The sequence below is a fragment of the Pocillopora damicornis genome, chromosome 1, assembly GCF_964200805.1.
Source record: "Pocillopora damicornis chromosome 1, jaPocDami1.2, whole genome shotgun sequence".
In the NCBI taxonomy this organism is placed as follows: domain Eukaryota; kingdom Metazoa; phylum Cnidaria; class Anthozoa; order Scleractinia; family Pocilloporidae; genus Pocillopora; species Pocillopora damicornis.
Genome location: NC_142670.1, coordinates 15,925,592 through 15,947,949, shown reverse-complemented (window position 1 = coordinate 15,947,949; position 22,358 = coordinate 15,925,592). Strand labels below are relative to the sequence as shown.

The 22,358-nt window shown below is 37.6% G+C and overlaps 1 protein-coding gene, 1 long non-coding RNA gene and 1 pseudogene across 4 annotated transcripts in view; 2 read left to right on the top strand and 1 right to left on the bottom strand.

The window, feature by feature from the left end:
* The window catches only part of LOC149052307 (uncharacterized), a 104,935-nt gene extending 102,243 nt beyond the window's left edge, over positions 1-2,692 (top strand). Inside the window, exon 12 of the mRNA XM_089192742.1 lies at positions 2,617-2,692. Coding sequence (XP_089048868.1) covers positions 2,617-2,692 — 76 coding nt within the window. The remainder of the gene's footprint in view (positions 1-2,616) is intronic.
* Positions 1-19,551, top strand: part of LOC149052305 (uncharacterized) — a 65,259-nt gene extending 45,708 nt beyond the window's left edge. Inside the window, exons 1-4 of one of the 2 annotated variants that reach the window (XR_016182670.1) lie at positions 14,124-15,445; positions 16,722-16,783; positions 17,543-17,632; positions 18,118-19,551. This is a non-coding gene — a long non-coding RNA (uncharacterized LOC149052305). Of the gene's footprint in view, positions 1-14,123; positions 15,446-16,721; positions 16,784-17,542; positions 17,633-18,117 lie in introns of those variants that run through there. The other variant, XR_016182690.1, reaches the window with a different exon arrangement.
* Positions 8,692-13,630, bottom strand: LOC149052306 (uncharacterized; annotated as a pseudogene). Its single transcript, XR_016182605.1, has 4 exons — positions 13,344-13,630; positions 11,850-12,920; positions 10,621-11,388; positions 8,692-10,092 (listed from the first exon to the last, which is right to left on the bottom strand). The product of XR_016182605.1 is annotated as an uncharacterized LOC149052306 (transcript).
* Positions 19,552-22,358: the final 2,807 nt, after the last annotated feature.

Below are 22,358 nucleotides of genomic sequence, written 5' to 3'. Positions count from 1 at the left end.
TACTAATACATTACGTTCGACAAACCTTTTTGCTTCATGCAATGCACGTATGTAGCGACGAACGAAATTACGAATTACGCCGGTACCGTCAAACCGCTGACAAATTGTTGATAAGTATGTATTTTTAAGCGTAGCGCTGGTGGGTATTATTGCACGTTATTGTTCGCCGAGTAATCACTCTGTAAAATTATTCCGATTTCTTCGAGAAGTTGAAGCGTGAGATTTTTAAGGTGAACGCACGAGAAGATAATTTCGAGCGCTAAAGACCGTCTAAACTAAGGGGTCTGAGGGCAGAAAATGTTTACATTTTGGGTGTCGGAAATGCCATTTCCTGCGTTTTTTTGTAGGAAAATTTAGGTAAATAAATACGAAGGAAAATGCACTTGCTCCGCGATTCGTGCGATATCGGTTTTCAAGCGTAATTTAACGCGGAATTCCCTCGTCAGGTAATGAATGAAAATAAGAAAAAAAGAAAACAGTTATAATCTTGTTTGTTTTTATCCTGGGCGCGCGCCCCAGAAAGCCATTTCAAAGTCAACTATTGGAACTGTCATTGCGTTAGCGAATAGAAAGCATGGTCAGTCATACACGGTTGAATCTTCGACGACTTTATTTGTACCTTGTGCTTGTTTTTACATTTGTTTTCAACCTTTTAAACAAGCTTCATACTATATCAAGGATAATAGATGTATTTCACTGAGTTTACAAGCCGTCTATCCTAATCATCTTTGTTCAAATTTTCCAAATCATTTGCTCGAGAAGGAAAATAATTTACACGTTTTACCTTTTTGGTGGCAAAACTGAAAGAAATGAGGCTCAAGTAAAAGCACTGAATGTTTAACATCGCGTTGAAAGATATTTATTTTTTCTTCCGTATATATGACTATCGACCCTGGCACTTCCTCTGTTGTCGCTTCTTTGTCTTGTTTGGTTGAACTTTTGCTTGCCATTTTCTGGGCTGTTTTCATAGGATTTTCTCGCTTTTATGCCTCTCCAAGAATTTGTAGTTCATTTCGAAACAGGAAAGAACCTATGGCTCACTTTCAAAACGCTTTTTTTTGTTTTTGGCTCTTCGATAGGTGACAATGGTTTTGAAAACACTTTTAAAACTTTGCTAACAGATGCTAACAAACTATTTCTCCAAGCAAAAGGACACTAATCCGGAGGTTAAAGTTTGCGAAACAAAACGTTGCGGAACATGCCCCTGTTTAAAACAGGGTAAAGAACTCACCTTCTCCGCCACGAATGAAATTTTCGAGCGTCTCCGAATCATCTTACCTCGAGCTTAATGGACTAACAAAATACTTCTGGTAAACACCTCAATGTCACCTCCCGTGCGACATTTTCGTGTCAAAAACAGCTTTATACTTCAACTGAGGTTTGTCTACATTTGCCTTCAATGATTGCGGAGCCACTGGAACTTGTTTTCCCCTTGGTTTTAACCTTACCCGACTACCGAAACGTACTCGTAGTATATACAAAATCAGTGACATAAGACAGCACAAAGAGATGACTTTAACTATTATTACCCTGCAACGATTACAAGCGCAAATCTCACGTCTCTCTTTGCTCCGGGAGGCGAAAAGCTAAACAATAAACCATACCTTTTTATTGATTTACCGTCGTATACAAACCACTTGGGATGTTTAGAGAACACGAAAAAAAGTTTGTAAACGACGACTTTCTACTGAATAATACTTCAATTTGGAAGGAGAAAAAAAAATCATGAAAATCCACCTCTGTGCACGTTCAAAGACTTAAGTTTCTCGTATGGAAACCTAGACTAGGCAGCGCGTCAAACAGTTAAAACACAGGGAATTTTCCTCATACTACCCTGCAAAGATCTGTGTATTCCAGACATTCTGTATCATTAGTTCAGTGTTTTTTACTTTGGAACTTCTTTTAGTATCTTAACCTACCCTACCCCCACCGTACAACAAATCAATATCGCCTGGCTTATGATGAGGTCTACACTACATGTCAGTTTGTATCGTAAAACCTTATGTATCACAACAATGGGTGATGGGAGGAGAGGGAGGGAGAGGAGAGGAATTTGAAAGTGTTCAGTTGTTTTCAATGCCTCCAATGAAAAAAAAAATTCCTCAATATCGTTTTGTTCCACGAAATAGCTCGTTATCTTGCCGAACACTTGAAAATGGAAATTTTAACAAATTGCTTGGTTCACGGAAACTCGTTCGCGAGATCGATTAAGAAAATTTCAAAAATTCCAAAAAATACGAAAAATGTCTAAGCTAATTCAAACGCGTTCTCCCTTTATTTCATATTGTAAGGAAGAACCCACTCAAGAAACTCAAACATCATGTTGTTTCCCATGACGACATTGAAATCCTTTTTGCTGAAAATAATAGATTGACGAATGGCCAAGTCATCTATGGATGTCTTCAAAGACAACTACGCATGATGACTAAATAATGGAGTTGACAGATTTACCTGAAAATATAAATACGTTGCAGTATCAGCAACCTGGGTTCTTATCTTATCTTATCAAAAACATTTCTAGCCACTTAAAGATGTTGGTGGTAATGATAATACGTTTATATCAGTAATACGGCTAAACACTTGTTACACGCACTAACTTTCGTCATTCATTGACAGACACTTGGACAACAACCAGTTGGAGAATTTGCCAAAAGACATGTTTATGAACAATACCAATCTAGGATGGCTGTAAGTCAAAAGTGAAGACTATTTGTTTTTCTAATTTTAATCATGCAGGCCATGCAAAGAGTCGATGAGGGGAAATTACAGGGATAATTGTAATAGTTACAACATTGCAATGATCAGACATATTCACCAAAGTCACAAAGTGTATTATTGTTTTAAAAAATATCAATAGCTAAGGCTAGGCTTTTTAGTCATCAATCAGACAAACTTTATGATGTATCCACCCAGTCCATCAGTTCTCAGCCTAACTAGCCTCCGAGTATTAGTGTGGAAGGAAGAGGCGGGGAGGAAGGTTGGGCAGCCATATTTACTTTTTAAATATAGACTGATTGACGGAATCCGCGTAATTTGGTCCGAATGTTGCTAGAACAATGAAGCATAAAAAAAAAGATATTAGTGCTTTTTTTTTTCTTTTTTTGTCGCAAATACTTTTATTTTTTTTTTTTTGGTGCTTCAGCTTGGCAGCTCAATTTAAAGAAAATGAATTAGAATATGGGAAAATGCTGACACACTTGGGCGTTTGATTCTTTGTGATTTAAGTAATGACGATTTTTTTATATTTTTAATGACCTCGGTATTTAGCGCTCAGTATTAAGTATTTCAGAAATTTATAAGTCATTGTAAACGTAGTACTCAGATGCAAGACCACATAAGCGCCAGCTTTAACAAATATCGTGTTGAAATAAAGTGGATGTGGGTATAAAAACAAGAGTCACAAAGATTTTGTCGTTTGGGACTTAGACGGAAGGCATTGAATATGGAGAAAATTAGTTTGATGATATCATAAGATACTATTCAGTTATTAGGTCAGGTGACATGTCTAGAGAAAAATATTAATAAATATATATCCGAGAAAAATATTAATAAATAACGAAACAAGGCTTTGTCGCAAAGTAGATTGGTAATGAAAAATTGTCAGAAGATTTAAAGAGGTCCTTCGCGTGCGGATAATATAAATCCCGGTTACTTAGACAGGAGAAAAAGAAATAGAAATCTCTTCTCTCTTGTTGTTAATTGAAGACCTTTAAAGGGAGCATGGCCGAAAGAGTCGGGGGTAAAGTGGGGCGGGAGCCCAATAAATATTTATGGAAGAATGAAAAAATTATTCAAACATGAAGCAACAGGATAAATCACGGAAATCAATAACGCTTCAATTATACTATGACAAACTATGCGCGAGATTGCTAAAATCAGCAAATATGACTTTTGTATGGCACAAAGCATTTATCAGTCTATAAGTTGATTGCTTATCATCATCATTGCTCATTTTAGGGGATTTTAAAGTCACACGCTGCGTGTCGGTTGACGTTTGTTTCAAGTTCCAGCGTGCTACAACTTCGGCTTCTACAGACGAGAAAGTGTGCACTCTCGTTTGAGAGCAAATATCAATAGCTCTATTAAACTAAGAACTGTGCTACTACCTCGAAAATAAAATTAAAACAGTGTTGTCGTCGTCACTTACCGCTTACCATTCAACATTTCCATGCAGAACTCATACCACTGAACATTTCCATGCAGAACTCCGCAAAACTAACATCTGTTGCGTGACCCGAAGGCTTTACGTAGGAATTATTCAAGCGCGTTGTTCTTGCTGTCTGCTAGATAACAATTTCATAATAATCTGCAGATCCCTATGATTATTTGCTTCCTTCGATCGTAAAGTATCTACATTTTTTTTTCAAGCATTCTATTACTACATGTAAATCTACATCTCTCTCGATCGAGTGTTGCCGGAGTGTAATTGCATGATTTGTAAAATTTATTAAGAATGAGACAGTAGAAATTGCGAATTTCTCGGGCGGAATTGCTTTTGATTTCTCAGTTGATGTTGTCGCAAACACAGTTTTTTTGGAGTCACGAAACAAAAAAACTTATCGGACTTAGTTTCATGTTCTAATGGAAATAAATGGCAAATAAAAACACATTCTCTTGAGAAAGAAAGTCATAAATAGCAGGGGTTCTTTCAAGAAACAAATAGTGATAGAAAAGGTTTTAGTTCTGGTCAATATTGACTTTTCATAGCCTACTTCCAAATCTGAGGGAACGCACTGAGGGAATTAAAATAACATACATATGTGATAATACAGGAAAGAGAATAGAAATAAAAACAAAGAGAAAGGAGAAAACATAGGAACCTGTGTTGCAGTGTGCAGATATCTTTCGAGCCAGACCTACACACCTTGGCCAGACACCACGCAAAAAAACTCGAAAGAGTGCTGTATACCAACTGGCTCGCACGTGCACGCAAGAAAGGCCAAGACAATCAGCGAAAATGATAGCAAATGCAGACGATATTTGCAGTAAAAAACAGGCAAAGAAGATAACAGAAAGATTAACAACTTTCTAGAAGTGTTTTCTTGTAAAAAAAAAAAACAAACAAACGAACAATTTTTGTTACTCATGAAAGGTCAAGCAGTCACGCTACAAATACTATTTCTGCGTGGAATTTTTTGATGGTGGAAAGTGGAAAAACATTTTTCAGTCTTATTTTCTAGAAACATGGCGTAGTTAATGAATTTTATGGGGCTACTGATATTTCCTTTCAAATGAGGGGGCCGATTTTCCCGTCATCCGCGGTCTAAAAAAACAAAGCTGTTACACATATGAACTTGGCCGTCAACAAGCACGCGACATGCGACTTTAAAATATCCTCTCCTGTTACAGTTTCCTTATTGTAAACTGTGCAGTCTCGAAAGTTTTTCAAAATTTTAAGCTTTCTTTGATCAATTATCTTGTATGAAGAGCTAAAAAATGTAGGTTCATTTTGTCAAGTGAACGGCTAGAGCCAGAATTGCGTGACAGGTTTAGTTGAGAGAAACTTGTCACAGTCGCAGATCTTAAAGGGCATCCAAGAGGAAAATTCGGTAGTTCCCAAATATTTTTTTGATAGTTTTCAGAGATAAGATGATGGATTATAAAGGGGAATTAAGATTAGTGTTACACCTTTCTGGCAAGGGGAGATATTTGACCTCAAAGTTGTCAAATACTTGGATGTATCGAAAAGTCTAAAAACGCAGTCGTTCATTTGCCACTGTTGATTGATAAGACGTAAATTAAATTGGCTGATACTTGCGTCACACATTAACTAAGGATGTAATAATAAGTGTGCAGATTCTCAGAGTAATTGGTTAAATACCATCGCAGTGAAAGCTTCATATATTCAATATCCTCCCGGAAAAAAACCAAAACAGAAACCCCTTTGTCTTTTGAATTTGGGGTAGACCCTTTAAACTGGCAAAGTTTTATTGAAATCGGTGAGATAGCATGTAGCGCCACTGCCCTGTGCTATCGTAAACACAATCTTAAAAACAAAAATTATCATCCCAAAAAAAGTTTTTAAACTATCAAGGCGTCATGTTTTCCCTTAAGCTTGGAATCTCTTGCGACGTTTTCGCGTCAAACGGCTTTTACTTTAACTCAACTTTATCTACATTCACGTTTAAATCTTGTACATTTCTAACATTCGATCTTGTCAATTTCTCATCGCGAAACCTGAAAACAAGGAAACAAAGTCTTTGGTTAAAATCAAAAGCAAATCCAGTACTGAAAAGGCAGAAACATGTCTGAAAATATATAAAATATAGTCTTGTGCGTGACAAAGGGTCATGGTTTTCCTAACCTTCCATGATTTGCGAAGTTGGAACAATTTTTTTCTAGGTTTTCGCCATACCCTATTACCGGAACGTACTTGTAGTATGTACGAAAACAGTGAGATGACATGGCACAAAGAGTTAATTTTAACTCCTACTAGCCTGCAACTGTTACAAGTACAAATCTCACGTGCGTTACTCCGGGATAGCTAAGCAATGAAGCTTACTTTTTTTATCAGTTTACCGTCGTGTATAACTACTCGCGATGTTGAGAGAACGCGAAAAACTTTTTTAAACAATGACGTGCCTCCATGGAGTCGTCGTTAAATTGTTACAGAAAATGTTTAGAGTGCTTGAACTTGCCAAAAACTATCAAGTGAAGGTTGGAATCGTGGACAGCAAACGGAATTGCCATAAACGTTGACCAACAAAGGTAACAAAAGTCATAAAGACGCGAAAACTAAATGTAAAAATATCTAAAACCTGGGTTTAACTTGCAAACTGCGGCAAAACGTATTATGCCATTTAGAAATCAAATACGAAAGCCAAACTTATTCCTGCAACGATTACAATGCTTTCGGGCGCAAGTCCCGCGCAAATCTCCCAGCGGTGAAAAACTGAGAATATTCGGAGTTTGACAAGCTAATCAGAGCGCCCCTTCAGCGTTCTCCACTGTGTCAGTATATACCTCTCACGAATTCTGAAAACTATCAGAATTCTTTTTTTCTTTTTTAATCTAAGGTCGATAGTGGAACGAGACCTTCAGAGTGAGCTAGCGTCATTCTATAAAACAATAATATACCAAAAGTGAATTAGACTTAAAATTGATACAAAATGCTCTAAATTACAGTAGCTCTGAAAATAATTGGACGAAAGAAACAATAGTAGGCAAGAGGGGAATGTTCTCATCGACAATTCTTTTCCAAATTTCAGAGATGTTTTGCCTTCTTTCTTGTTTTCTTTTTTTTAAAGCGTTAACACTTGGATTAGGAAAAGTCACTTGGAAAATGCATCGGTTTAGAAAAATTCGTCTCCATTTTTCTGCATAAAATGAACAGCCTTAGCAATAGGCCTTTTTAGTTGTCACGAAATTTAAAATGGTTACACAAGAATTCGAAATGTAAAGAAAAGTGAACGCTATGATATAAAACAGAGTATGAAAGTGACCTCAAACAAAAACTTTTTAAACAAAAACTTTCCCTAATCTCGTTGTGGACTAATTTACTTTAGTGTTTATTTCCACAAACTTAAGTTTATAACTTAAACAAGCCTAAACATGAAACTTGAAAAAAGGAAACAAAACCCTTGGTTAACTTCCGAAGCAAATCCAGGACCGAAAAGGCACAAAACTTGTCTGATAATAAATAATATACAGTCTTGAGCGTGACAAAGTGTTGTGGTTTACCCAACCTTCAGTGATTTGCGAAGCTGGAATATGTTTTTTCCCTTGCACTGCGTGAAATGAGTAATTTCGTGGAATTTTTGGAGCCGTGATATTTCACGACTGACCCGACGAGTCGCAGATCGGAACGCAACGTGTCGGGAAACTTGGCGTGTCGGAGAGTGTCATGTTCCTGACACCCGTGACACGGCGTGTCATGACAAGTCACGCCCTGTGTACATTAATCGCCAAAGAATATCAAGGGTCTGATACTTAAAGGCACGGATGTATTTTGTCGTAGAATAAATGTATTTTGTGTACCTTTGTCCTAGCACGTTACTTGGAAACCACAAGCGCTTGTGCTCTTTTGTCTCTTCAGAATTTTATAGTTAAAAATGCGTGGAGAACATATGGCCGACTGTTCAGTTGTACATCTCTAGCGATCTCTCACTATCAGTTCATTATCCTTCGGTAATTCGTGTCGTCAGTCGTGGGTCTCAAAGCCTTCTTCCATTCTCAAGTACCAAGGTTTTTTAAAAAGTTTACGTTCTGGAGATCATCAATTTACGCACATACATCTTCACCTTCCTTTGCTTATCCGGGCTTTCGCGTTCGCTTGAATGTATTTTTTTCAGTATCTTCTCGCACCTTCACCTATTGCTTAAGGCGGGATACCTGTTCGCTCCTATACTGTTGCGCCTTCGCATTCAGTGTTTAAACTAAAGTTAAGTATACCTTCTGTTTTTAATTTCATGTAAAAGGAACTTTGTGCCAGTCGATCCGATTTGGTAATTCTAAACTTATTAGGGTTTTTTTCAGTCTTTCCGATTTTTTTAACGTTTTGAACATTAAAGTTGGAAAATAATTTGCACCAGTTGCTTTGCTGATGGCAATCTTATCCTTCACGGCATATGATACATGACATCAGTCAACAACCCAGCTATCTGGACAAAAAGTTTTAGCACAACCTAGTGGCTCATCTATTAAACATAGCATATTAAATATACGTAATTACTAACAATGTCTGGGAACTTCTTTTGTTCAATGATTCGAGCTTTATTGTATTTTCTTCAGCTCAACTAATAGGTAATGCCATGTACTGTTAGGAAATACTTCGATAAATTTGTTGTTGTTGTTATTGTTGTTGCATAAAATTGCTATTTGGCCAACAGTTAGCCACTGGATTGCAATACATATAACATTTAAAAACTGATAAAAAATGATATGAAACACTGACAGCAATATTTTGGGTTTCCCTTAAAGAACCATACTAAAGTTTCAATATTTTATTGCGCAAAAATAAATAACTACAGCTATTTCATGAGAGGTTATACCATAACTTCTCATACACTAACTGTTGTACATGATCACACAATACATTTGGTACCTATTGCTATATTAAAGAACTACTTGTGCAAACCACTTTTGGCAATAGCATAATCAAATGACATTAATTGCAAATTGACTGAATTGTGACAGTACATAAAAATTTAAATACAATATTCTTATTAATCTAACATGTCATGTTATGTGATCACTGATTTATTTCAGTCTGTAACCAAAATAATTGCTGTTGTCAACCAATTCAGCTTATCATGATCCAACTTAGGAACATGTTTCAGAATGTAAATATCTAGAAATGAAAATGTATCTTAAGACTCAATCATGTACAGATGTTCATTGAGAGAGTACCAACACCAAATCCACTTTCTGCAATCTGTTTTCCTTTCCATAAATTAAAGCTCCATAATGCTAGACTCTAACTGAGTTTGGCAATGGTATTATTTCATGAACTTTTTCTGACGGCACAGAAGTGGAACTTGATATTTAAAAGACACAGCTAGACTGGAATCTTCTCACTGGCACATAAAAGGCATGTTCTGGAATAACTGACTCGAAATGATTCGCCCAAATCTCTACAGGTTTTGAATACCTGTTACACTGAGGATGCCTAGCATACCATTCAACTAATGCTAGAAGGTGGGTGATTTTTTGAGATTTTCCATTCTCCATTTTGATAACCACATCATGTTGCAGAAAGTCCCTAATGATAGCAGGTCTACTAGAGTCATCAAAGGCTGTTGGTTAAGCTAAGTCTGCTGCACAACGGTATCCTTTGTATAAAAGGTGCTTGAACTTATCACAGAAGCTGGAAACATGGATGATTCTACCACCAGCATACATGGCCTCGTAAGTCTTCTGTAGTCTCCTCACATCATCACTTTCAATTGCATCCCCTTTTGATTGGTGGTAGTGGTACTTGAGTCTCAGTTTTACTAAGGTTAACATTCACTGGACTGCCAGTTTCAGATTCAACCATGTTGCAGAACTGCTGGACACGGACACTTGCTTCTAGTAAAGTTCCCTTTTGCTTGCCTTCACAATCCATAAGTTGCTAGAACTCTTCCATGCCTCCTGGAAATATAATTTGAACTCCTGGGGATAATAAAACGAAAACCAGTTAACATATGGTTCATAATGTATTCTGATACATCTAGGCATTATGCAAAGGCTTACACAAAGCAACATGCCACAAACAGGGTATCAGGCCTCTGGCAGGTGCAAGGTTAAAATTAAAGTCCACCATAAAATTTTGATAATAATAAAAAGTTATGTGATACTTTTGTGGACTTATTATTATTTGTTTTTAATTTGACGGTCAGTTGTTTGGTCGGTCGGCCATTCAGGTCTGGTCAAAAGCTAATGAGTTTTGCTACTACACTGTATAAGTGCTTTGTTGCCACAGACCTAATGGCCCATCTGCTTTAAACTTTTATATTTATGTAACATGTATACATGTACATATATGTTTGAATATGGAGGTTTGAGTGTTCACATAATTTTTTTTTATTTCAAAGAATATGGAGTGACTGCGTTCGATCAAAATGTCAAGAAAGGAAAGACCAGTTTGAAAGAATAAATTTTAATTTTTTTTAATTTATTAGAGAAGAGTTTAATACCTACCAATATTAACATTGTTTGTATGGTAATCTCCAATAATTCCATTGTACCTCTCAAATGAGAAGCACCAAAAAGAGAAAACAGGTCCATAATCAGAATGCAATCCTTGAAATGGCCATGAAGATGCATGTTTGGTGTGCACTTCTCCTTCCTGCAGAGGGCTTCTAAACATTACACAAAATCGCATCAGCTTGTGGTCAGCTTCCATACACTCCTCCTTGGTGATAACTTTTCTGCAAAGCAGTTGACAGGCATGTACAAATGCTGTCCACATTCCATGATGTCCACTGGGTATTACTCCCTTTAAAGCAAAAAAGGAGTAAATACATACCCAGCTCTTTCACTGGTCACCAGTGAATCCCTTAAATCCTTCAGAAATTTTGCTTTGGATGCACCCAATTTCAGATGGTGGCTTAACAAGATTGACACATTTCTGTACTCTCTCCAAGTCAGATTCACTCAGAATTCCCATTTCAGTCCAAGTCTTAAGAACATGTTTGGCACTCCCAAGAGGCAAGTTATGCATGGGATCAATCAGTGCCAATCTTATAGCATCATAGTATGGAAGCTGGAACAGGACAGAGTAATGTGCTCCACTTGAAGAGGCAAATTTCTGGGCATCACTTGGTGTTTTAGCTTGGCAAACTTTCTCTGCAGATGCTCGATGGTCTTCATTAGATTGCTGTTCCCAGATTTCTCTATCAAATCCTGAGAAATCAGGTTTATCACCAAATGATGCTGTTGGAAATTTTTTCAAGCATTTGCTGCATCCTGAAAATATAGTAAAACACCATATAAACAATGATGCCAGTGCAACAAGCATGTATTTACACACACAACAAACATATACCTGCCAACCTTTTTTTGAGCCAAGGGTGCGAGATTTTTACCCTACAAGTGCCAGGATTTTTGATAGAGAACCTGATCATATCTGGAGATAATCCAAAGACTTCAAATACAGTTCCAAAAAATTCCAAACTTCCTAACACATGAAAACACAACCTCGTCTCTAGCACTTCCCTTCAGTCAGAGGATGTATTAGCTCAAACTTTTCTGCTGGGTGTGAGGAATTGGTCAGCTGGTGAGGGCTGACTTGAGATTGAAGTTTTTTTATTCCCAAGACATGTGAGTTGGTAGGTATACATACACAAATACAAAAAAAAAAATAACCAAGGAGTTATTATTAAAATTGTATAAAACACTCTAGTTATAGTGCATCTTTGAGCACTCACCTTTCTTTGCAGTATGGCCAATAAAACCTCCACATTTCGAAGTTGCTGGTATATCACTTGACAAAGCTAAGATAGCAGCTCAGAACATCTCCCCAGTTCCAGAAATGTTTGTGTCTAAGATAGCTCCATCCCACAAGTCAGTAAGGTCATCTACTAATGGCTGCAGGAAGGAATTGATATATTGCTTAGGATCCTTTGGCCCAGGAATTATTCCAACAACAATAAGATTTTCAGGTTTGAAGCGTTCCTTTTTTGGAAGGTTCATTACAACCATGTAAATGACACAAATGGATTTTGAACCATCAAGAGAGTGGGCTGAAGCCAGTCAATGTTCAACATGAGAGCAAAGTTATTGGTATAGCAAGATAGGGCTCTCCATCCACATACTGAAACTCTTTCCAAACTCTTCCTTCAAAACAGTCTCCAAGAACATTGTCTGATAGCTGAGTGGAACAATTTCTCCACTTATCACAGTTTTCCATGAAGTTTGGCTTGTTAATAAGGTCTTGTAATGAATCAGTAACCTTTTTAAAGCAGTAAACCTGCCTAGGATACAAGAATGTCTTTCGTGCTCTTGACCTCATAACTTTCATCAGAACGGAACCACATGGCCTCCTTCGGGCTTGGTGTGGGTGGCGTGGATAACTCACATGACTGCATTTTGCTGATACAACCTCACCATTTGGCCTTTGGCAAACACATTCATCAAAATTATAGAGAGTTTTACACTTAAGGCAAACTGCATTTTTAATAAAACTGTCTTTCTGAAGGCCAAGATTTTTTCGAATCATGTACGATGTTTCTGGGATGATCTTGGCAAAGTTAATAAGAACTTCTGCTTGCATCATCTTACCAATACCAGATAAGAACAGCTTGAAAAACTTTAGGAGTAGAACAATAGCCCTGTCTGCAACTTTGAACATTGCCTGCCACAGAAGTAAGAATAAAAGCAAAGCCCTCAGTTCTGTGCAATCACTTCCTGGTTCCTTCTGTTTACCACATTTTTTTTGCACTGTTTTCCATTTCATGAGAATACTCAAAGCTCTGCGTATTGTTCTCTACATCATCCTCCTGAAATGAAATAACAGTACATCAGAAACAATAGCAATAAATAGTACTTAAGGTTCAGTATACATGTACATCATTCTGCTTGTATTTACATCACTTGTGAATAAAATGAATATCAAAATATTTCACTAAAAGAAATTTTACACATAAAAGCAGGGCAGTAGCCACACTGTAGCCTGAGGCAAGACGAGGCACTTGCCTCATCTAAATTTTTACCTAAGATAAAACAGTAAAACCTAGGTTAAGTTGGAAAAGTAATCCCCAGAAAACATTTTTCTATTGGTTTATGAGAGATTAAGCTACCTAAGAAGAGTGATTTAAGAGCAAAAGCCATTTTATGAGGGTCATTAAGAGAGATGGCAATGTTATGATCTGCTCTTTTTGTATTAGTTTGCCGTATGAACCAATAATATTCTATAAACTAACCAAGAGTTGCTGTTCTGATTGCATGGAGCTTTCATGTTTTTCCACTGAGGACTCCTCTGGTAACATTTCATCATCTACATCATTTTCACCACCATTAGAATCTCCTTCTGAGAAGAACTGCCAGTCTTCATCATCCCAACAAGGAAGAGCACCTTCATTTTCTGAATCAGAGTCCATGTCTAACTCAAGCTCCACATTTTGACTAGAGAATCCACATGCAATATCACCATATAGTGTCTGATGCTCATAGAAGGTACTTTTGCTCACTTTTCTTGCAGTGGTTACAGTAGAACTTCTCACCAATTCTAGGAGTGACTAACAACACAAGATGAATATCAGATCGATCAGCATCAATGAGCTGATATACAGTGAGGCTCCTTTTAGAGAGCAACATGCAATAGCATTGCTACAGGTGTATTTCCTGGGGTATAAAATAACAACCTTTACACACAAACGGGTGTGTGTACCCAAGAGTCAAAAGTAAAACAAAAGCATATAAAGAAAAATTATTATTATTAAAAAGGTCAATTTGCATCAAGCTGTTTACATATAACATTGTAAAGCAACAGACTGTGTTTTTCCACATCTGAATGTCATTTTCCACAGAGAACTGAAGTACTGTACATGTAATTGATTGGTGGACCTTATGTTGATACATAGGAAAAAGTCAGAAAAATCCTGGCCCTGCCCCAACAAAGTTTTGAATGTAATTACATAAACACAGCCCATAACAGACAGCCTGGACAGAGCTGTAAAAGTACTGTGCATGTGGCATTGTCATTAGGGGCTGTAACCCGTAACCTGTAATACCTGTTACAGCCGAGCTTAATTGATATTACAGGTGATAGTTACTATTTAAAAAACTGTTGGTGATGCTTTCAGATGTTCCAGCAGAGATCTTTGACTCTTGTCTTTGCTGTAAAATTTTGGTTTGTGTTCAGGGGATATGTCTTAGCACTCTTATCAGTCGGTCTTTGGCGAAGGTTTAAAGCGCGCAAGTTCTACCTAAGTCTTAACTGGAGTAAAAAAATCGCGCTGTTCATTTTTTTTTTCGAAAACTCCGCCATTTCACGTACGTGTTGCTATGGTTTAACGTTGTCGTCCCCAGTTTCCCCCGCGCGCGAGTCTCTACCATGCGCAGGGGTTCTTCAGTTCTGTCCAGCCCGCGCAGAACAAGATTCTTCCTTCTCTCAAAACGGCTTAACTTTGATCCATCGCAAATAATCAAGAGTGTTATATCTTGTGCGACCCGGGCTTAAAACACTATGAGGACTGAAGAAAACTTTTCAGGAATTTCAACTATCGTCGACCTATGTTGAGAAAGATCAACCTCATTATTAACTCAACTCACCTTTCACGTTTAATCTCTGCAAACTGGACTTTTCACATATGTGATCATAATAGAAGCTTTTCCCAAACCAAGAATCGCAGTTTCCACAAAATTTCCTTCTTAATTGATCCGTACTTTCACCTATATGCTTCCTTGGTGAAGAACTCTGAGCAATCGATTAATATGCTGCATAGTTAAGTGCCGACAAAATGCGTGACATTCAATGAGAAAGCGCTTATTGGTTAGTCTTACTCACGTGGTTGCTCTAGAAGTAGATTATTGGCTTACGGGTCGCTTAGACGAAATAGAAGGGAAAGAGAAGCGTCGTTCGACCTGTGGACGCGTTTCATAATATTCGCTGGACGATTTTAGTTTTGACATCGGTGTGGCTGCATCTTTCTTCCGGAGTGGTAATACCAGTACCACTTTGAGTCGACGACCATTCGGCTCAAGCTCATCAACCGGCGCCCGATCAAGCGCAGTTCCATCCCATCCAGAGCCTTTACGAGAAGATTCTATTAGAAATCGGGAGAACCTGCTGGTCTCAAACCGAGAAATTCGACAGTTGTTCGACACAATCAAAGAACTGGGGGATATAGTAAAGCGGCAAAATGCCAAACTAGACAGTTTGAGCGTGGAACTGGAAAACGCTTGTAAAGAAGTGGCTGAGGTGAAGACCGAACTACAGACTGTACGACACAAGCTCGATCGCCAACCTCAGTCGACCGAGAAAGAGGATATCCACCGTGGGCCTGTTCCAAAGCAACCAAAGGTTTGTGCAAATTTTTGTTCCAGCACTGTAGCAAAAGGCGTTTCCTTTTAAGCTTCGGTTCTGGTATGGGAAGTATTTTAAGCTTGTGGGACAGTATTCCCTTCTTTGTGATGTTAATACCGCATGTCATATGGCTTGTTTGAAACTAAGCCGAGAATAATAAATACTCGTGGGGCGGCCTCAAAAATTGCTCCAGTGTATGAAGTTTTGAGAATGTCAGACATCATTTGCCAATAGTGCCTGAAAATCAACTTCTGCAATTTAGTTTTAAAGCTACTGAAAAAGGTTACTGCACATAGTTCAGTATAGATTGTTTTTTTCTGTAATAATTTACAAAAATGTCCTTAAGTTAAAGAAGATGTTATTGTTCATGGAGGTTAAATAGATAAATGAGCATTTAATCATTTTTCTCATGATTTAGAGTCAGACTATCAAAAGTTTGATTGGGTGTTTCGACAGCTACACTGCTAGTCTTCTTCATCAGGTGATGAAGTCAAATGTTTATGTGTTGCTAATGTAGCACCTTGGTGTTTTGTCATTGGTACATTTTGGCCCTCCATCATTGGGATATTTTGATCCTCATTATTATTCCAACCAGCAGATGTTGTTCTCCCGTAGGTCAGCTTTTTTACTGACTAGCTGTTATGCTTTTTGATTGTGGGAATCCATGCTTAAGGAATTTAAATTCTGCTGTCATTATTGCTGAAGAAGCCATCCACATAAAACTTTACCCTAATAACATCAATAGAGAGAGCAGGGTCAAAATTTCTGAAGTGTGGATGGCTAAAGTTAAAAAGCATCACAGCCGGTCAGTAACAAAGTGGACGTATGAGGGAATAACATCTGCTAGTCGGAATAATAACGAGGATTGAAATGCACCAAGGACAGAGTACTACAACGTACCAATGACAAAACACCAAAGTACTACATATAGTAACATGTAAACATTCAAACTTGCTGCCTGACAAAGACTAGCAGTGTAGCAGTAGGAAACATTGCTGTTAAACTTTTGATAGCCTGACTCTATGTCATGAGACAAATGATTAAACATTTATTTCTTTATTTGTCCCTAAGTTGTTTGTTTTTGTAAACAAAACATCCTGTATTCTGGCTAGAAATTTTAGAAAACTGCACAATTGTAAGAATAATTTGTTACCCATGATATTATTAGAATTTGAACTTAACTCCCTTATTTCACTTTTCACCTTTGATTCCACATACACTGTTCTTATAAGAAACGTTAATGTTCTTATAACTAATTTTGTTTGAATTTAAGGGTGATGTGCACTTGTTGCACAACAAACAAGAAGTTAAACTTTAGTTTTGTGGAAGTGAAGGGTGAGTAAAAGATATCTATTCAGGATATTAAGAGTTCGTCTGTTGAATGTTTTGGAAATGCACCTATCATCAGCCATCTCCTGGAGGGGGGAACCTTGGTTAAGGGAGTGGACTTTGCAAAGGGTGTAGTCAAAGAACTTAATTTCCCTTTCTAGGTGTGGAAAAAGGACAACCAAAGTTAAGAGATTGTCCCTCCTAGAGGGGTGGCACATGTCAGAACAAGAAGCCACATTAAAATTTGCAGGACAAATTAAAGCTTTGCATACTTGTGACTGAAAAGGATTACTTTCACAAGACAAAAAAAGATTTTACACAATGCTTAATAGTCCTCCATTTTGATTTAAGCAAACCGCGAGGAGATGGAGAAGCCTGTGTTCTTGTGTATTGTGGTCTTTTCTGTCATTTAAAACAACTTGAAGTGACTTGTTTCCAGCTCTCTGCAAAGTCCACTGACTTTTTGCGATTGGCTGGCAAATGGGGAAGACAGGATTTTATTTGTCTGTGATTTTCCCTCAAGCATTTTCCTACAAGCAAACTTTGTTGGCCATGTGAATATCTTATTTTAGTCAAGATGCTGAGCAATTGGCCTTGTTTACTTTTTACATCTTCACAGATCTTGACAAAGTCTCAGTTCATAAACACACAAAAATTTTATCACCTTCCAAACAAGCTTGGTCACTAACTTAAACCTCTATTTAATTTTGTTCATCTTTATGCACCTTTCTAACAAAGCATTACTACTATAACATTCCTTTGTAGCATTGATACTGCCCACAACAGTGCTGTTCGAGGATTTCTTTGTAAGGAACTGGAAAAGGAAAACAATGACTGAAAAGTCAACTATCAAGTGTAAGTGATGTGTTCATATGATTTTCTCTTTAAAGTACATACATAAATGTGCTACTAGAGTATGCGTGCAATTTACTTTTCTGGTCCAACAAAATGTGGTCACCTTGTAAGAAATTTTTTAAACTTTTGTTTAATTCATCTGAGAGTTTGTTGTCTAGAGTACCCTAAAACAGAGCTTTTTGAGGTGCGTAACCCGTCTTGTGCTTGCCTTTAGTAGAAGACCCCTATTGTTCCTGTTGAATGAAACTTATGAAACACATTTGATGCATATCAAACAATTTAATAAGTTGAATTTGAAAATGACCTAACCTGACTTTCTCATCGAATGTTGATGTAAGGTTGCCATTTACTTGAGAGAACGAATGGATAAATTTGAGAAAAGTAGCTTTCAATGTTAGGACAAGATTCTCATCAAAGACTTTTTCATGAATTTGGGTAATAAATAAATAATAAGCAATTAGCCTAATACTATTTTTATGTACCAGGTGCTGTGTCAAGATATTATGAAATAAAAAGACAACAATACCTTGACAATCCACCTGACAGAAGAAATAAATCAGGGAAGACTTCTCTGCAATAAATTGATGCAAATTTCATGAGTGGCAAGGAGAATGGTGAGGGCAGTCAAAAGGATGTGTGAGTTGTGAGGTCACCACTGTGGCGTAGTCCACAGCTATCTCCTCTCTTAAAGAGACTTCAGGAGAAAATTGACAAACAGCCATCTTCCTCCTGAAGCTCACATCCACAAAATACAAGAGTAGAAGGAGAGCCATCCACACACAGTCTACCAACTTCCTCACCTGCATGGGCACTCCTTCCTGAGAGGTCTCCTTCTCAAAATAGGATTCCTCCCTCCCCACTGTCCCCACAACATTGCAGTGGTAATGAAAGCGATGGGGAACCCTTCCATATGGTGGACACCAGCCCTGTCACAATCCGGAGGAGGCCAAACAGACGGCTACAGTCACTGTGGGACTAAATTAATGCCTAAGTGTTCTTTATTTACATAACTTGTATGTGTTGCCTTCTGTTTATAATTCGGTTCATTTGACAGAATGGCAAGGTGGTTTATGGGTATTAGGGTGAATGGTTCCTTTTTAACCCCAACTCACAAAATGTTTTTTTTTTTTTTGCATATTGCATTAGCTGGTTTCACAAATTGAAAAATTAACAAATGATGCCACTTTCTCTCTCTCTCTCATCTTGATTGGAACATAATCTGCCAGCTATTGCAAACAGTTAAAAAATCTGTGGGAAGAAACCTTATATAACATAGAATTTTGTGGCGATCAACTCCATTTATTGTTGAAGTAATATTAGATGTACTGAAGACCTTTATAAAGAATGCAACAGTTTTGGATATGCCACAGTTAATTTTATTGGAATGATTTCAAACAAGCTTCTTGAATTATTGTGCTCTTCAAACAACTTTTATGTTAAAGAATTGGCTTTAAAAAGGCACTATCCAGCTCAGTCAATAACCAGGGCTCACTAAGTTGTTAACATGGTATGACTTGCTCAGAATTTATTGTTGTTTTTGATAAAATTTTATTACTCTCTAATATTAGAGTATAGACATTTCTTTTTGTTATTCTTGTCTTCATATCTGACTGATGAAAAAATGTCTTTTTATCATACTAAAATTATTGTCGTGGTGTAATGATTTATGTAAATATTGAAAATGTTGCTTCCATCCATGTCAAACATTAAGCACTTTTAGCTTAGTATATTTAATTATAACACACAATCTAAAATTTTTTCCCTTTTTGCGCATAATGTTAAACTTAGTTGTTAGTCATCACATGATGAAATAGATTCCGTAAATTGGCCATTTTGAGGATTATTTATTAGATATTAAAATAATTTATTGTTTTAGAGTAAAGGTTCTGAGAAAAATACACTAGTAAGAGGGTGCGAAATTGTCGGGAGAATTCGTTGCTTTTCCAAGAACACCTGATAGTATATAGTGTGGATCAAGAATGCCGAGTGAAATTTCTCGTACTGTGGAATACCAAAATCAAGAATACGAATCTATTCTTCAAGTACCGTGAAATTTCGGGTTCTCGAATATCAAGCCATTCTCATGGGAAAACCAGGTTCTAGAACACAGACCGATTCGTCTAGTACCGTGGAATTTCGGGTTCTTAAATACTACGCGATTCTCGTTGTGCCGTGGAAAATCGGGTTCTAGAATACAGATCGATTCGTCTAGTACCGTGGAATTTCGGGACAAGAATGCCGAGTGAAACTGTTCGCACGGTGGAAAAGACAACTTTTTAGAAAGACACGAAAGAAAGACAATTTGACTGACCGCGCGGTCGTATACGGTACGCCATTATTTGCGGCAAATCTGAAAGTGTAAGGAAATTTCTGGGTTTCCATACGCCGCGTTTCAATGACGTATCCTGAAATCGGATTTTTCATGCCACGGGTTAAGTCCGTCGCATGTCTTGGAACACGGTACGTCCAGGTATGTCTGTATACTCGAAGAATACGGATCCGTATCGTGGAATTTCAGCACCGCGATACGCCCTATTTCACACAGTGTGGGTATTAGCCACACCCTACTACCGAAACCTACTCGTAGTATATACGAAAAGCTAAACGTGACTTTCGGTACTCCTTTAGTTGACCTAATCGAATATCCATCGCGGGGAATTATGATTTTCACAAGTCTCGTTAACATTGTGTTGGTGGTTTTATAATGGTCGTAATAATATATCACATTCGACAAACTCTAGCCTCATGCAATGCACGTAGGTAGCGACGAACGAAATTACGAATCACGCCGCTACCGTCACACTGCCGATGAATTGTTAAACCGTTTGTATTTTTGAGCGTAGCGCTGGTGGTTATTATTGCACGTTATTGTTCGCCCAGTTATCACATTGTAAAAATATACCGATCGAGAAGTTGACATCCTTCAGGTGTAGCATGAAACTTTTTTTTGAACACACGAGAAGATAATATCGAGTGGTGAAGGCCGTCCAAACTAGGAAATCTTGGGGCATGCTCTAACAGAACATTTTTAAATCTAGGGTTTCGGAAATGCCATTTCCTGCGTTTTTTTTTTTTTCTTTGCAATTTAGGCAAATAAATTAAAATGCAGTTGTTGGTGATTTAGTTTCCCCACCTCTCTCAGTAAGGCACAATTCTACGGCTGGCTGCGGAAACTATCACATACATTTGTACACCGGTATCATGCAACTATGTGGCACCGTTAAAAAAGGCAACTTCTGGGCATGTTTAAATACTAACTTCCCGTATGGAAACCCAGACTGGGCCGCACATCAACCAGTCGTATCACAAGAAAATTGTCTTTACTCTTCTCCGCCAACGTCTGTCTATTCCGCACATTCTTAATTATTAGTTCAATATTTTTCCTATTTAAACTTCTTTTGGTATCTTTCATGACAGGACGGAAAATGCGTGCACTGTAAGTACCTCCCGTCGTCCCATACAAAGCCTTAGAAAAGTTTTCTAAGGCTTTGTATGGGACAACGGGAGGTGCTTACAGTGCACGCATTTTCCGTCCTGTCATGAACTAACTACCCAACCCCCCACCCTCATGAAAACAAATAAACGTCGCCTGACTCATGAAGTGGTCTACACTTCATTTCAGTTCGTATGATAAAGCCTTATGTATTATAACAATAGGTGATTGGAAGATACAGAGGGAGTAGAGAGAAATTTTTAAATTGTTCAGTGGACTGTTTTCAATGCTTCGAATAGAAAACCCTCAAAGTCATTTTGTTCTACAGTGTAGCTCGTTTTCTTATCGCAATTAAAAAGGAGGCATCGCTTTATCGACGCTTACAGTCTGTTTGCAAGCATTATCTGTGTTTCCTGACCTTCCTTAACTGGCGTAACGTACTAAATGATGTGATTAAATGATTTTTTGTTAGGCGGTTGGACAACAATCAGTTGAAGGGATTACCATCAGACATTTTTAGCAAAAACACCTTGTTATTGGACTTGTAAATTTATACTCTTCTTTATTTTTGAAAAAAACGTCTTAAATCTAAATATACCGAACAGACAATAGTGCCTTATCTCCAAATGACCTAGAGGCTTCTTTCCTCTAATACTGATGCACAGCACGTACACTTGGACCGACCTCCCCCTATGTGCCACTCCTCGTCTCGTGAAATGTTAATTTTTCTTTATAAATTGAGCAGCCCTAGCAATAGATCTTTTTAGCTGTGTGATCACGTAGTTTGCAGTAGGTAAACAAGGATGTGAAATGGCTGCCCAAGTACGCACCGCAGACGACATTTTATGGACGAAATTCCTTCTCCTCTTGCCGACATTTTTATATTCACGCAGAAAATAACCACTCTAATGACTGCCCTAATATAGAAATGGGCGACAATTGACGGAAAATCCTTTTTAATAAAAAAGTTGAGATTGTCAAAAACAAACTTACGAGCATACGATCTTTAAAGTTTAAAAAAAAAACATGAGGCCGGCACAAAAGAGAGGCAAATATATTACACAAAGGAGGTTTCGCGGATTTTGTGACTTGAGCTTAGAATGAACCTATATTTTGCCGATAACTGTAAAGTTAGTTTTGTTTCAAGTAAATATGTTCCTACAATCTGGTCATCGGCAGCCGACCAACGTTCTCAAACCACTGACCTAACGTTCGGTACTCCTATCTAATTCCCTACTTTTAGTTTATCTAATTAAATATCCACCGCGGGCGGGGAAATATGATATTTAAAAT